This window comes from Geotrypetes seraphini, chromosome 10, assembly GCF_902459505.1.
Source record: "Geotrypetes seraphini chromosome 10, aGeoSer1.1, whole genome shotgun sequence".
NCBI lineage: Eukaryota > Metazoa > Chordata > Amphibia > Gymnophiona > Dermophiidae > Geotrypetes > Geotrypetes seraphini.
Window position 1 is genome coordinate 955,809 of NC_047093.1, and position 15,255 is coordinate 971,063.

General features: G+C 42.1%; 1 protein-coding gene across 1 annotated transcript in view; it reads left to right on the forward strand.

Moving 5' to 3' along the window:
* The window catches only part of FASN (fatty acid synthase), a 217,557-nt gene that overhangs the window by 188,837 nt on the left and 13,465 nt on the right, over positions 1-15,255 (forward strand). Inside the window, exons 33-36 of the mRNA XM_033960321.1 lie at positions 9,724-9,925; positions 11,805-11,956; positions 13,632-13,723; positions 14,225-14,376. Of these exons, the coding sequence (XP_033816212.1) occupies positions 9,724-9,925; positions 11,805-11,956; positions 13,632-13,723; positions 14,225-14,376 (598 nt within the window). The remainder of the gene's footprint in view (positions 1-9,723; positions 9,926-11,804; positions 11,957-13,631; positions 13,724-14,224; positions 14,377-15,255) is intronic.

Genomic DNA, 15,255 nt, shown 5'->3' on the forward strand with positions numbered 1-15,255 from the left:
TTCTAGTGCCGCTATATCTTTCTTGAGATAAGGATACCAGAAGTGAACACAATACTCCAGGTGAGGTTGCACCATGGAGTGATAAAGGGACATTATAACATTCTTAGTCTTGTTAACCATCCCTTTTTTTAATAATTCCTAGCATCTTGCTTGCTTTTTTGGCTGCCACCACACATTGTATGGAAGGTTTGATTATGTTGTCTACAATGACACTAAGATCCTTTTCTTGGGCACTAACCCCCAAAGTGGACCCTAGCATCCGGTAACTGTGACTTGGGTTATTCTTCCCAATGTGTGCTCTGTCCTCTCTGCAGTACTTGGACAAGGAACAGGAGAAATTGAGCTGGGTGTTCCTCTTGGGCAATGCAACTCAACTCAGGGGTCCCTTTACTCAGGCGCACAGTAAATGCCCTGCAGCCTATTGTTACTTTTGGGTTGAATGGGACGTAGTGCAAACTAATTCATTGGTGTACACTAAATCTGTTACTACATCTTCGTAAAAGGACCCTGAAGCAAGCTGGACCTAAAGGTCTACTTTTATAAAATGAGGTTGGTAGTTGGTAGGTTGGCGAAGGTGCCCATTGGTATACATTCTCAGTAGTTCAGATAATGTAGTTCCCACATTACGATATTGCAGGGCATCCCATTAGAGAAAGCATATATTGAGCAGCCTGAGTGTGCATGAAGTCTAATTCTCTTTCAGAAGAGTCCCTATGGCAACAGAAGTATTAGGCTTAATGGAACAGTGGATGATTTAATTTAAATTAAAGGTTAACTCAGGAAAAACAAAGTTTTTTGTGGCTTCTCCACATCCATATGATACTAAGACATCTTTGATCATAAATAAATGTAGCTACCCTGTTCAATCAACCATTAAGACAGGGGTGAGAACCACTACATTAAGATATTGGGAGTAATACTGGTAGACTCTTTGGCTAGAAAGGGCTTCATCATCCTTTGGAAGCTTCGATCTATTAGGGCATATTTTGATGTTCTATCATTCAGAATTTTGGTGCAGTCTCTTATACTTAGTCAGCTTGACTACTGTAATATTGCCTATTTGGCAATTTCTCAGAGGAATATGCAGCGACTGCGCATGGTTCAGAATGCAGCAGTCAGATTGAATTTTGGGTTAAAGAAGTTTGACCATATGACACCTTCTTACCGGAAACTGCATTGGTTGCCAGTGGAGGCACGGGTGAAGTTCAAGTTTGGTTGTTTCTGTTTCAAGGTGTTGTTTGGTTTAACCCCTAAATATATAACTGAGCTCTTTTCTTTTGCAACCAATAAATATAGGAGGAACTCACATTTGAATTTCGTCTTTCCGTCCGCTAGAGGTTGTAAATTTAAAAAACATCCTCAATGTCAATGTCAATACCAATACTAAGCGGCATTTTGGGGTAAGAACCTGGAACATCTGATCGAGCTTTCTAATTCATATGTGGAATTTGGGAGACATCTAAAGATACATTCGTTCTTGAAATATCTGGGTAATTAGCTGGTATGGATAATTGTAAGCTTAGTAATCTATTTAGATTCGTATAATGTTATTTTAATCATTTTATTTCTCTCTCTTATTCAATTGTATTTTTAATCTTTTGTAAACCGCACAGAACGTCACGATACTGCAGTATAAAAGTTGTTATTATTCTTATTAGAAATATGAAATGATCTTCCAGTTGATGGGAACAGTGATAAAAATCGACCTCAAAAGTCATCTGTCTCTAAAGACCACTTTTTTCTGTGGGATTAACTCTTGCCCCAGAAAATGCATTGTTTGTTCCCCCTGCTTAACAGAGCTTACAATCTAATCATAACAAATGAACAGGACAAATAGGGGTTAGGGAATTACTCGCAAAAGGAATGCTGAAACAGACATGGTTACTTTACAAGTGAGTGGGAGTTAGGAGTTCAAAGCAGCCTAGATTTGAATCCGGAGCTTCACATACTGACTCAGGCAGTCTGTTCCATGCATATGGTGCAGCAAGATCGAAAGGACAGTCAGAGATAGCAATAGAGCAGGGGTATCAAAGTCTCTCCTCGAGGGCCGCAATCCAGTCGGGTTTTCAGGATTTCCCCAATGAATATGCATGAGATCTATTAGCATACAATGAAAGCAGTGCATGCAAATAGATCTCTTGCATATTCATTGGGGAAATCCTGAAAACCTGACTGGATTGCAGCCCTCAAGGAGGGCCTTTGACACCCCTGCAATAGAGGAAAAGGGTACAGTTAAGAGATGCTTACCTGGTGAATAGGCAGGAGTGTAGGGAGAGATGAGAGGAAAGATACTGAAGAGCTCCTTTCTCCCCTTCCCAGCAAGAGCTCCCAGTTCTCTCCTCCTCTCTCTCTGGGCATTCTTGTCGTTTTCTCGCTCAATCTCAACAGCTCTCCCACATAATTTTCTGTGAATCCTCTCACTACACCTGCTGAGCTTCCCCCATCTGTCTCAATAACAGACTTTGTTGCACAATTGTAGCTTGAAAAATCAATAAAGATTTATTAAAAAAAAAAAAAAAGACTATGGACTTTTCCTCCATGAAATTTTCCAAACCTTTCTTCAAACCAACTGTGCTAACCACTGTTACCACATCCTCTGGCAATGAGTTCCACAGCTCAACTATTCTTGCAGTGAAAAAATATTTCCTCCTATAGTTTTCAAAAAATATCCATGTAATTTCATTGAATATCCCCCTGTTTTGTTTTGGGCTTTTTCACTTTTTGAAAGGGTGAAAAATCGATTCACTTAGGATTTTGTTGACCTCAGTCATATCCTCCCTCAACCGTCTCTTTTCCAAGCCAAAGAGGTCCAACCTCTTTAGTCTATCCCCTTTATCATTTTGGTTGCTCTTCTTTGAACCCTTTTCTAAAGCTGTTAAATCTGGATCATCTCTTTCCTAATAACTCCTAACATCTTGATTGTTTTTTTTTTGCCCCACCGCACACTGGACAGATTTCAGCACCTAGACTTTTTCTTGGATGCTGACTCCTAAGATGGACCCTAGCATCAGATAACTTGTGATTTGGATTATTCTTCCTAATGTGCATCACTTTGCATTTGTCTACATTAAAATTCATCTGTCATTTGGATGCCCAGTCTTCCAATTTTCTAAGGTTTTCCTGCAATTTTTTGCAGTCCACATTCTTTTAACAAGTTTGAAGAGTTTTGTGCCATCTGCAAATTTAATCACCATTACTTAGCTGCAGTAGGGAAAGTTAGCACACTGTGCTGGCCTCAGTGAGCAGCTTGCCTGTTGGGGGAGAGCGGGCCCTGTGTATCCACTGCTGTTTGGGAAGCTGTCAGGTAGTGCAAGCCCAGGTCAGTTCTACAGCTCACCTGCAATTGAAGCCCTGATGACTGCTGCAGAAGTACTATGCCTCCCACCAGTAGACCCAGATGACTGAGCCAATACTGCACAGTGCTGGAAAATGGAGTAGTGATAGAAGGAAAGGCCATCTCAGCCAGGCCTTTCATGTAGAAAAAAATCAAATCTCCAGACTTCTTTTCTGCTGAATAACGTATTATAATTTTATTAACAAGAGGAGTCACGTGATGTGCTGAGCGGGGTAGGACGTGCTTTGCTCAAGCTCTGGGGCCTCGGGTTCTTTCCCCCCGCACTGCTTCTCTAATCTTTATCACTCTTTGCTAATCAGTGGCTCTTCTGGCGGTGCTGGTATATGGACAGGTTTGTCCAACATTTGAGCCCGATTATGAGTGGGAGAGCCACTCGAAATGAGAAAGAAAAAACCACGTGCTCTCTGAAGTCCGACTCCAAGATGGCGGCGCATGAATCGGGCCCTGCGCTTCAGCTTTCTGCTGAACACATTGAGGTATTGTCGGCATCGGTGGTGCGTGCCTTAGAAGCCTGATTTGAGCAACTATCGGGGCAGCTCACTGCTATGGAGACTCTTCTGGCCGACACCACGAGGCGAACCGGGGACCTGGAAAACTGAGTAGTGTTGACGGAGGACGCTCACACCGCCTCGGCAGCAGAGTTGAATGCCCTGAAGGAACAGGTGCGTCGGCAAACTGAAAAACTGGAAGACCTCGAGAATCGCTCGCAGAGGGTGGGCTTCCCGGAATCGGTGTCAGATGCTACCGTTCTCTCTACTGTGGAGTCCTGGCTTCGGAAAGAACTTCTCCTACCTTCGGGTATGGGGCCGATCCAGCTCAAACGAGTGCACCGGCTAGGCAGGCGACCTGACGATCGCACCCGGATCCAGGTAATTATCTTGAAGATCCACAACTACGCTCACAAAGCAGAACTGCTACGCCAATATAAACAGAAGCGTAACACTTTATACTTTGATGGGGACCCCATCCGTTTGTTCCAGGATTACTCACCGGCCCTGCAGGAAAGACGCAGGCTATTCTCCCCAGTGTGTTCTGCCCTTTATGCACGCAAACAACGCTTTATGCTCCTGTACCCAGCGCTCTTGAAGATCTGGACGAGCGCTGGGTGGAAGATCTTTGACTCCGTGGCGTCCACTCAGGCCTATTTGGACTCGCTGCCTGAAGAGCCTCATGCCTCTGGTTCCAACTGATCGGTTTGTTTCTGTACCAGAACTGCTTGTTTTTACTTGCAATTGAGCTTAGACTGGACTCCGAGAGTGGTCATTGGATGGTTTCTCTTGGGCCAGCGTGTGGGCCCTTGTTTCTGCTATGTACCCCTGTTGGGCTTTAGCCTGTCTGTAGTGGGCATGTATGTGGGCTGGGAGTTGTACCTGGTATTCATGTCTGGGAGCGATTGCCTACCCGCTGCTCTCCTGTTCTTTTCCCATTGTTTAGTGGCTGGTGGCCGTAGTATACTTTCTTTTGGTGTTTCTCTATTTACCTTTGTCTACTATGGGCTTGACCATGGAGATTAGGAGTGTGGGGGTTGTATTTCTTGCGGGAGGGGGAGGAATCGGGCTGTGTGTTTGTTTGTATGCTTGCACTCTGGGGGGTCTTTCAATGAGCGGTTTCTGGGTCTGTTGTGTATGCTGGGGGGATGTATGAATGTGTCTTGTCAGTTTGTATTTTCCTTGGGTCTCCTTGGGGTACCATTTTGTTCTTCTTGATAGTACTGGTATGCTAGAGGGGGTGTGAATGTGGTTTGTCTGGTTTGCCGGTTCTGTTTCAGTAACTGACCCTGGGGGCTTCATCCCCCTTTTGGATCTTCTAGTTCCTTTCCCCAGCTGGGTTTTGGCGGTTGGGGAGGGGGGCTGTTGTGCACCTCGGGAGTGTATCTCATGATAGAGCTGCATTCCTGTTGGTTTCCATGACATATTTGGTTTGTTGGGGGGGGGACTGGGGGCCCCATTCACAAAGTACTCCTTCGCTCCGCTCCATCTGGGTGGTGCGGTGCGTTTTTTTGTAGTGCAGAGTTTGGGGGGTGGGTTTAGAGTTATGTGGGTGGGGGTGAGGTTGTTGGATCGGGTGGGTGGGTGGGGGGTGGAGGGTCCTCCTTCAATACTGGTATTATGTTTTTGGGATTTTGAATTGTTCTTGTTTTTCTTTTCAGGCATTGCCTTTTCTTTGGTTGTATTGCCTTGGGGGAAGGCTGGGCTCCTGGGGTAGTTTTTCAGTTTCTCTTCTACTTTCTGTATTCTGCTTGTTTCCTGATTTCCCAATCTGAGTACTCCTTTTCACCTTACCTCTTGGAATGTAGGGGGAATTACTTTACCGGTTAGGTGGTCAAAAATTTTAGCAGCCCTGCAGCGTTATCATTCGGATATCGCCTGTTTACAAGAGACCCGCTTGACGGACGCAGAACATCTGAAGCTGGGTCGCTCTTGGATAGGGGAGGTACATTTTGCTTCCTCCCCGGGTTGACATGGTGGCATTGCTGTGTTGGTCCGCAAGTCTTCGCCTATCGGTGTACAGATCCTTGCTAAAGCGCCTGATGGTAGATACTTGCTCTTGTGGTTGACGTTGGGTGTCCAACGCTATTTGTTGCTCGTGGTCTATGGCCTCAACTCGTCAGAAGCTGCTTTTCTACAACTGTTGACTCAACTCTGCTCTCGTTATTCTGGAGATCCACTTCTTCTTTTGGGGGATTTTAATTTGGTATTGGACCCTTCTACCGATAAGTCCAATACCCCCTCTGCTTCTTTAGGGGCCAAGGGTCGCCTTCTTTCTGATTTTTGTGATATCCTTTCAGTGGTGGACCCTTGGCGTCTTCTTCATCCGGAAGTCCGGGATTACACTCATCTTTCTTGGGCCCACAATACTTGGTCTCGGATAGATCATATTTTTGTGTCTTCGACATTGTTCCCTTCTGTTATTTCGGTGGAGATTGGTCCTTTGAATATTTCTGACCATTCCCCGCTTTGGGTGGATATTCATCTTGATGCGACTTATCTCTTTCCTGACGCTTTCCATTTTATCTTGCTCAGGATAAGGAATTTTGAACTTTTTTGCACGCCCAATGGGATGATTATACCACCAATAATGCTGTGCATGTGGATGATCCCGTTTTGTTTTAGGAGGCTGCTAAGACGATGCTTCGGGGTCACATTACCTCTTTTTTGAGTGCTCGAAATAAACGTATCCACAGCGGAATAGTTACCTTAGAGAGAGCCCTGCGTGCAGCTAAGAGGTTTTTCCTTGAGAATCCATCATCGGAAGCCCGGGAACGTTATCTGTCTACCCAAGAGGCCCTCAATTCTCTCATTCATTCACGATGGCAAAAAGGGGCAGCTTATCATAAACATCGCTTTCAATGTTTTGGGAATCGACCGGGGCGCCTTATGGCGAGATTGGTAAAAGTTGAGACCCAAAGGATGCCGATCTTGTCTCTTCAGTCCCCTGACGGGTGTAGAGAAACCCATACATCGCACATCTCTGTGGTCCTTTTTGATTATTTCCAGCATTTATATGACGCCCCTGATGATGTTTTTCCAGAATTGTTGTTGGACTATCTCCAGTCCTCTGGACTCCCTTGTTTTCCGGAGGACGTTGTGTCTTCTCTTAATAGTCCTTTTAGGGCGGTAGAATTGGAATCGGCTATTAAAGCTCTTCGTCCTGGCAAGGCCTGGGTCCTGATAGATTCTCGGAAGACTTCTATCGTATTCTTTCCTCCCACCTCTGTGGTCCTTTGCTGGCTTATTTTAATGAAGCTATTACTCGGGGCTCCTTTCCCCGATATGCTAATGAGGCACTTATTTCTTTATTGTTGAAACCGGGTAAGGAGGCTGATGAACCGGGTTCCTATCATCCTATTTCTTTGATTAACGTAGATCTCAAGCTCCTTTCTCGCATGTTGGCTGACCGTCTCACTCCACATCTTCCTAAGGTCATCCATGAGGACCAAGTGGGGTTTGTCCATGGTTGCCAATCAGTCTGTAATGTCCGTAAGGTCCTTTTTGCATCAGCTCATTGTCAACATCATCGTATTCCAGCTTTGTTTGTCAGTCTGGATGCTTCTAAGGCCTTTGATAGTATCCATTGGCCTTTTTTGTTTCATACCCTTGAACATGTTGGTTTGGGTGGCTTTTACCTTAATGCTGTGAGTTCTCTCTACTCTAATCTGATGGCTCCTTTGCTGGTTAATGGGACACGTACAGATTCTTTTCCCATTCTACGGGGTACTCAACAGGGTTGTCCCTTTTACCCTTACTTTTTCTTCTTTCTTTAGAATCTTTGCTTTGTACTCTTTGTGGGTTTGCTGAGGTACAGGGCCTTCGAGTCGCTGGGGTAGAGTTAAAGACCTTGGCTTTTGCAGATGATATGTTTCTGATTCTCACTAGGCCTGAAGACTCTTTACCGACGGCGTTGGACCTCATTTCTGAATTTGGCTTTTATTCTGGACTATCCCTTAATTTGGATAAGTCTGTCGCAATGCCCTCCTCTCTCAAATTGCGTACATCATGGAAGGGTGTATTTCCCTTACACTGGGCAGACTCCTCGTTTAAATACTTAGGGGTACTTATCCCACTTGACTTATCTAGTTTGTACCATTTGAATGTGGAACCGTTGTTCCTTGCACTTCAGAATAAATTGCAGCTTTGGGGAGCTCTCCTTTTTTCTCTTTTGGGAAGGGTTCATCTCTATAATATGCTTATTGTCCCGTGTTGGCTTTATGTCTTTCAGGTCCTTCCCCTTTACTTGACTTCTCGGGATGAGTGCCGTCTGGAATGCTTGGTTCAACGGTTTCTCTGGGCTGGCAAGCACCCTCGTCTGCCTTATAAATTGGCAGCGGCTCTGTGGTATAAGGGTGGTCTGGGTTTGTTAAACCTTCGTTATCTTACTATTGGTTGCGGGATGCGCTATATTAACGATTTCGTCCGGGGTACTTCTGTTTTTACTAATATCTCTGTGGAACTTTCCTGTTTTCGAACCGCTCATTTTAGTGCCTACTTTCACTCTATTCCATCTCCTTCCCCTGAGCCTCTCTCTAGCAGGGTGTTGCACCGTCCCTTGCAGAGGGCTTGGTGCTGGGTCTGTAAATTTAATTCTATTTCTGCTTCCACAACTCCTTTTCTGCCTCTCCGCTTTAATAGCTCCTTCTTTCCTGGGGTGGATGGGCCGAGTTTTGCTGGTTGTTGATGATGGGAACAATAAATCCTTTGCACAGTTGCGGGATGAATTTGATCTCCTGCCTACTGATTATTTTGCTTACCTGCAAATTCAACATTATCTTAATTCTTTACCTCCTGGTTCTTTGAAGGCATCCTGCCAGGAGATGCTGTCTATGGCTTTTACTATTAGTTCCCAGCTTCCAGTTCCCTTTAAATTTCATCATCGCCATTTGAAGGATGGGTCCCCCCTGTTTGATCATTCTAAATTGTGGGATGCTTGGGCTCGGGACCTAGCTGTAGAGTTACCTGATGATGTGCTTTTGCAGGCTGTCCATAGGTTGCTTGCCTTTCGCAAATATACCACTTTTTGGGAACAACATTATAAGTTGATTTTCTGATTATACATTTCCCCTAAGAGGGCTTATCTTGCTGGGTTTCGTGAGTCTGCTGCTTGTCTATGCTGCCAGGCACCTGAAACGGGCTTGAGACATATGTTCCGGACTTCCCTTTTGGACTGATGTTTTCTCTTTGTAGAGAGCATTTGGCACATTACAATTCAACACTCTCCTTTATTCTTATTTGGAGCTGTTCCCCATTATTACCCTCATCAAAGGGGGGCTGCTGCTTTCCTCAAGTGGACTATCCTTATGTCCCTGAAATGTATTTTGCTGAAATGGCTTGAGGGTGAAGCGCCGGATTATTCTCTCTGGCGGTGCCGGATGATTACTTTCCTGATGTGGAAACGGAGAGATGTGACGGACTTTTCCTCTCTCAGAGGGCGTGTTTTTCAACGCACCTGGGAACCCTTTTGGTCTACCCTAACTCCCTTGGCTCGTAGCCGATTGCTTAACTGTTGATTCCATGTTTATTTGCATCTTTATGTTTCTGTTGGTAAGCCTGTATCGTTTTGTATTATGACAACCAAAACAAAAAAAGACTTGTTACTTATCAATGGCTAACACATCTTCATTTCTTAGTTTGAAAGACTTGTCGCCATTTATCTTAGTTTGAGTGTGCTCACTCGTTTTGTATTATATCATTGCCTATGTTCGTGCTGTACTTGGAAAGAGGACCTTGGGGGGGCAGGGGGGACTGGGGGAGGGGAGTTGTGGGGGGGGTTGCACACAAAAATTTGAGCTTGTTTGCGTTCCATCTTGTGTATTGATTTGATTTTCTTATTGAGCTCAATAAAAATATATTTAACCATAATTTTATTGACAGATCCGAGAAGAAGAGAAGGAGATTCCTATGGGAGAATCTGAGCCTGTATTTCTTTCTGCTATTCCTCGAACCTCATGCCCAGCATCCAAGTCCTATATCATCACTGGAGGCCTCGGAGGCTTTGGTCTGGAGCTAGCACAATGGCTAATTGAGAGAGGGGCTCGAAAGCTAATACTGACATCTCGTTCTGGTATACGAAATGGTAAGTAGACACAAAAGAAGGTGCAAGAGGGTCTCTTTAGTTTAGGCTATTCCTTTTTTTGCAAATATCTTCATTGAAAGCCAAAGTCAGGTGCAAATACCAAACACTGCATAACAAAAAAACCTACAGAATTTCATCAACTCATATTTATCTAACAGCCATCCTGCAGTCTTCTGGTACTATGCTGGATACAATGCTGGATATGATACAATTCTATTTGGTACTACAATGAGAGCCCATAGTCAAATCTCATCAAATAACAACAAACTTTTATTTATAATGACTAGAATAGCAATACAGCAAATTACACGTAATTGGAAAAATTGGGACAGATTGAACTATAATTTCTGGTGGAACTCAGTTTGCCATATATATAAGATGGAACATGCATTTGCAACACAAAAAGGATATATGAATAAGTTCAAGAAGATTTGGGGACCATTAACAGAATATTGCAATATTTGAATTTCATTTTCCCATGATAAGAAAATAGTATAAAGAAGGAGGGGGGGAGGGGTTAAGGGGAGGGAATTATTCTCTTTATCATATATTATAAATAAAATATTATAATAGATGATATTCTTAAATGAAAATAACGTAATAAAGGGAGGGGGAAAAGGTTCATATTTAAATAATAATTGATAAAATCATTACAATATATATATTGTATAACTTTATAAGAAAAATAATTACAATTATATGATATATAAAACCATAAAAAAAATAAGACAAGAAATGTTATATATAAAATATATTATAAAAATATCAAGTGTATTGTTAAGATAATTGTATGAAAATTTATGACACTTGTTGTTAAATGGAAAAAAAATTCAATAAAAAAAAAACTTAAAAAAAGAAAAATTACAAATTTCTAACAATAGCTATGCAATTTAATTTTTTAATTCTATCAGCACTCTGAGATATATACCATCTGGTCTAGGTGATTTGCTACTGTTCAATTTGTCAACTGACCCATTACATCTTCCAGTGTTACAGAGATTTGTTTGAGTTTCTCTGATTCACCAGCATTGAATACCATTTTTGGCAGCGGTAATTCCCCCACATCTTCCCTGGTGAAGACCGAAGCAAATAATTAATTTAATCTCTCCACTATGGCCTTATCTTCCCTAAGAGACCCTTTTATCCCTCAGTTGTTTAACAGTCCAACCAGTTCTCTTCCTGGCTTCTTGTTTGTAATATACCTAAAAAAAAGTTTGTACTGCATGTTTTGCTTCCAGTGCAATCTTCTTTTCAAGGTCTCTCTTTGCCTTCCTTATTTGCACCTTGCATTTGACTTGACATTCCTTGTGCTGTTTACAATTATTTTCAATCGGATCCTTCTTCCACTTTCTGAAGGATTCTCTTTTAGCTCTAATAGCTTCCTTCACCTCACTTGTTTACTACACCGGCTGCCGTTTGGTCTTCCTTCCTTCTTTTTAATACATGGAATATATCTAATCTGAGCTTCCAGGATGATATTTTTGAATAACATCCATGCCGGATGTAAATATTTGACCTTTGCAGCTACTCTTCTAAGTTTACTTTTTACCATTCTCTTCATGTTATCATAGTCTCCTTTTTTAAAGTTAAATGCTGTTGTATTGGATTTCCTGTGTGAACTTATTCTAGGGATTATATCAAATCTGATCATGTTATGATCACTGTTATCAAACGACCCCAGCACCATTACCTCTCGCACCAATTCATTTGCTCCACCAAGAACTAGGTCTAGAATTGCTTCGCCCCTTGTTGGTTCCTGAACCAGCTGCTCCATATAGAAACTAAAGCTGAATTTCAGATGAATAGTGTATGTGGTACAGAAACCACCAAATTTTCGGTTCACAACCCCAACCACATTATATTGACTGTCTCATTGCAGGCTACCAAGCAAAGTGCATTCGAGACTGGCAGGAAATGGAAATTCAGGTGCTGATCTCCACTCATGATGTAGCATCATTAGAAGGAACACAGAGTCTCATCAAGGAAGCAATTCAATTGGGACCTGTTGGAGGAATATTTAACCTGGCAATGGTGAGTGGTATTGTCAGTAGGTAGAGGCTGATGGTATTGATCTATTGCCTTTAGTGGCTATAATGTATATTGGACTCTACTTCTAAGGCGCTATTTATAGAATATGGACCTTTGTCCCTCAAGGACTCATAATCTGAGTTTTGTACTTGGGACAATGACTTGCCAGGGTCACAAGTAGCTGTAGTGCCAGCAATTAGTAAATTTAGAATATACATATAATAAATCAAGTTAGGTAAAGTGTTGTGTAGTAATTAATTACTGTGCTTCTGTAAAAGTTTTGATACTTTTACTTGTACAGAAGTACAGGATAACATTTGTTACTTTTCCTGAAGTAATCATTTTGCCCATTTTGATTGCTTTGACCTTGTTGCATTGAATGGAAGGGAGTTCCTCAGTAAACGAAATGAAACCGCAAAACTGGGAAGAGGATTTTGCAATTGCAGTGAATCATTTCATCTTCAGTGACTAGAGCCTATAAGAACTGTGGAGTTGCCGGTGTTGGAACTGGTTAGATGAGTTGGGTCCCTTTAAAGCAGAGATGAAGCTGAAGCTGGAAGCAATTCTGCTTGCTCCCAAAATAGGACTTTATGGAGTTCATAATAAAAAAACCCCACATCTAAAAAGTGGCCTAAATGGCTACTTGGACGATCAAAAAGCCTGATCATCCAAGTACCCATAATCAAAGCTGGTTTTAGACATATCTAAAACCAGCTTAGGCCTTTCCCCTTCCTCTAAATGCACAGAGAGAAAAGAGGCATTTTTAGAGGAGGGGAAAGGGCGGGCGGTGGGTGGGAGGTGGGTCGACATAGACCTAGGCGTGCAGCAGGTATAATCAAAACTTTAGGCAGGTTGCCTAGTCGGTACTTAGACGAAGTCAAAACAGGTCTAAGTGCTGAAAAAGGGGCCGCTGAGCTGATGGTGGCTGCTGCGATCAGCTCAGCGGCCCCAGCAACCTGCCTACCCCCTACAGCAATGATCGCGGAAGGAGAGATGCCTCATCTCCCCTACCGCGATGCCATTTTCCCTGCTTCTACTTTCAACGTTTAAGGCCTTAGGCCAAAAGGGGACTTAGACGGGGTTTTTTGATTATGCCCCTCCATGTACTGACTTTTTGACATTTAACGGTGTACTTTTTTGTTTTCATTATATTTTCTACTTTAAACAACACTAGCAATATTCAGACTGGTACCTGAATGTAGAAGCCTTTTGAAAACTTATTTTTTTGGGTTTAGCATTTCCTTAGATAGAATTTTATTCCTAGGGAAAATGTGCACCTTCTAGGAATGGAACCTCAGGAGGGATTCCCGGTCACAGTCTTTATACTTTCATATTTATATTTTTTTTAACTTTCCTTATGATAATGGAGCTCTTTTTTCTTTTGTTTTTTGAATAAACATAAACATAACTATCCAGGTAAAGTTAGGACAGTCTATTTGCTACCCCAGCTTCATTTGCATAATTACCCCATTTAGAGACTGAATATTGCTGTGAGAACCCCCCTCCCATCTGGCATTTTTCAAAAGGACCATCCAAGTGATGGGGAAATGATCTTAGTGTTTTGCATACTGTAGAAGTAATATGTAACTAATAAGGCTATGGTGTAATTGCTGGACCCCCCATCCCCCAATAATGTAAAGATCTAGGGAGCTATGTTAACTGTTTCATTTCCATATAGGTCTTGCGAGATGCCATGTTAGAGAATCAATCCCCAGAATTGTTCCAGGAAGTGAACAAGCCTAAATATGCAGGCACCCTTCATCTGGACAGGTATGCTCGGCAGGAGGGAGCACTTGAGGTCTGATAGATGTAGGAGGGAATCAGGGGAGGGCTACTCTGGGTGGATGATTTTCCCTAACAGGGTTGAGCCAGTCCTGGAAGCAGAAACTTTGTAGCCCTGGTTTTCTTTGGAAATGTAATTGGGAAATCGGAGCTAAAGATTCCTGCATGTAGTGAGATATAAGGTCAGGATGGGATCAAACTTGCTGGGAAATTCTGGAGCCAGCTGAGAACTCATGTTACTCTGGTTAAACGTTTCATAAAAGGTAAGCAAAAGAGAGGTATTTTGATGGGGCTAATAAATGAAGAGGAGCTCTCCTGAAAGTCTCATAAGATAGTTGTGAGAGATTTAATGGAGTCAGGCACTTTGGTGATGAGAAGAGTACTCTGAGATACTCAGAGGATAAGTAATCTAATGGGGTCAGATACTTTGGTGAAAAAATTGAGGGACTTGGTTTATATTTGTCAAGTGGATCTGTTTTTCCATCGCAGTGTGAGTCGTAAGCTCTGTCAAGATCTGGATTACTTTGTTACTTTCTCCTCCGTGAGCTGTGGCAGAGGAAATGCTGGACAGAGTAATTATGGTTTTGCCAACTCAAGCATGGAGCGTATCTGTGAGCAACGACATCAAGACCAACTCCCAGGTATGGCAAGAGACTCCTTGCAATGAGATTCCTAATTAGACAGTCAAAATGCACTTAAGCATGTATATGGACAAACATATATACTGATAAGGGCCATCAGGGGACAGTTGCTTACATTTCTGTTGGCTTACACACAAACTTGAGACACGTGTACTTTTTGACTCCATGCTACAAAGCACATACAAATATTTTAAACCACTAGGAAAGGACGACACTCTATGAAATCTTTTATATTAAACTTAATAAATTTATCATAAAATCATCCTTTTAAAATTTTCCCTAAAAAATCTGAAATTAATCACCTTTAAATAACAATTTATATACTTTTCTTCTTTGAATTTCATCAATTTATCTTTTTTTTCCCCTGAATTAATACCAAATATATTTAATATAAGTTCATCCTTATACATGTCCATGAAATTAAAACCCCCACATTACCTTTGATACTTACACCATTTTCTCAGTCCATCCTTAAACATTAACTAATTTCAATATATATAGCTCCCTGACTGCTAGTTTATATATTAATAATAATTTTTCGGAAAGGTTTTGTTTGCAGAAGGGGGTTAGACAAGGATGTCCCTTGTCTCCTTTGCTTTTTGATATTGTATTAGAACCCTTGTTATTAGCTATTCAACAGACAACGGAGATACAGGGTATTCCCTATTCAGAACGGGAATATAAGGTCTCTGCTTATGCAGATGACATTTTGCTTCATTTGAGAAACCCTGAAACAACCATTCCATGCTTGCTTGAATTAATAGAGAAATTTGGAAAGTTCTCTGGGTATAAGATTAATTGGAATAAATCTGAAGTTCTTCCACTCAATGTACATTGTACAAAAGGTTTGTTTGACTCATTTTCCTTTATATGGAAGAA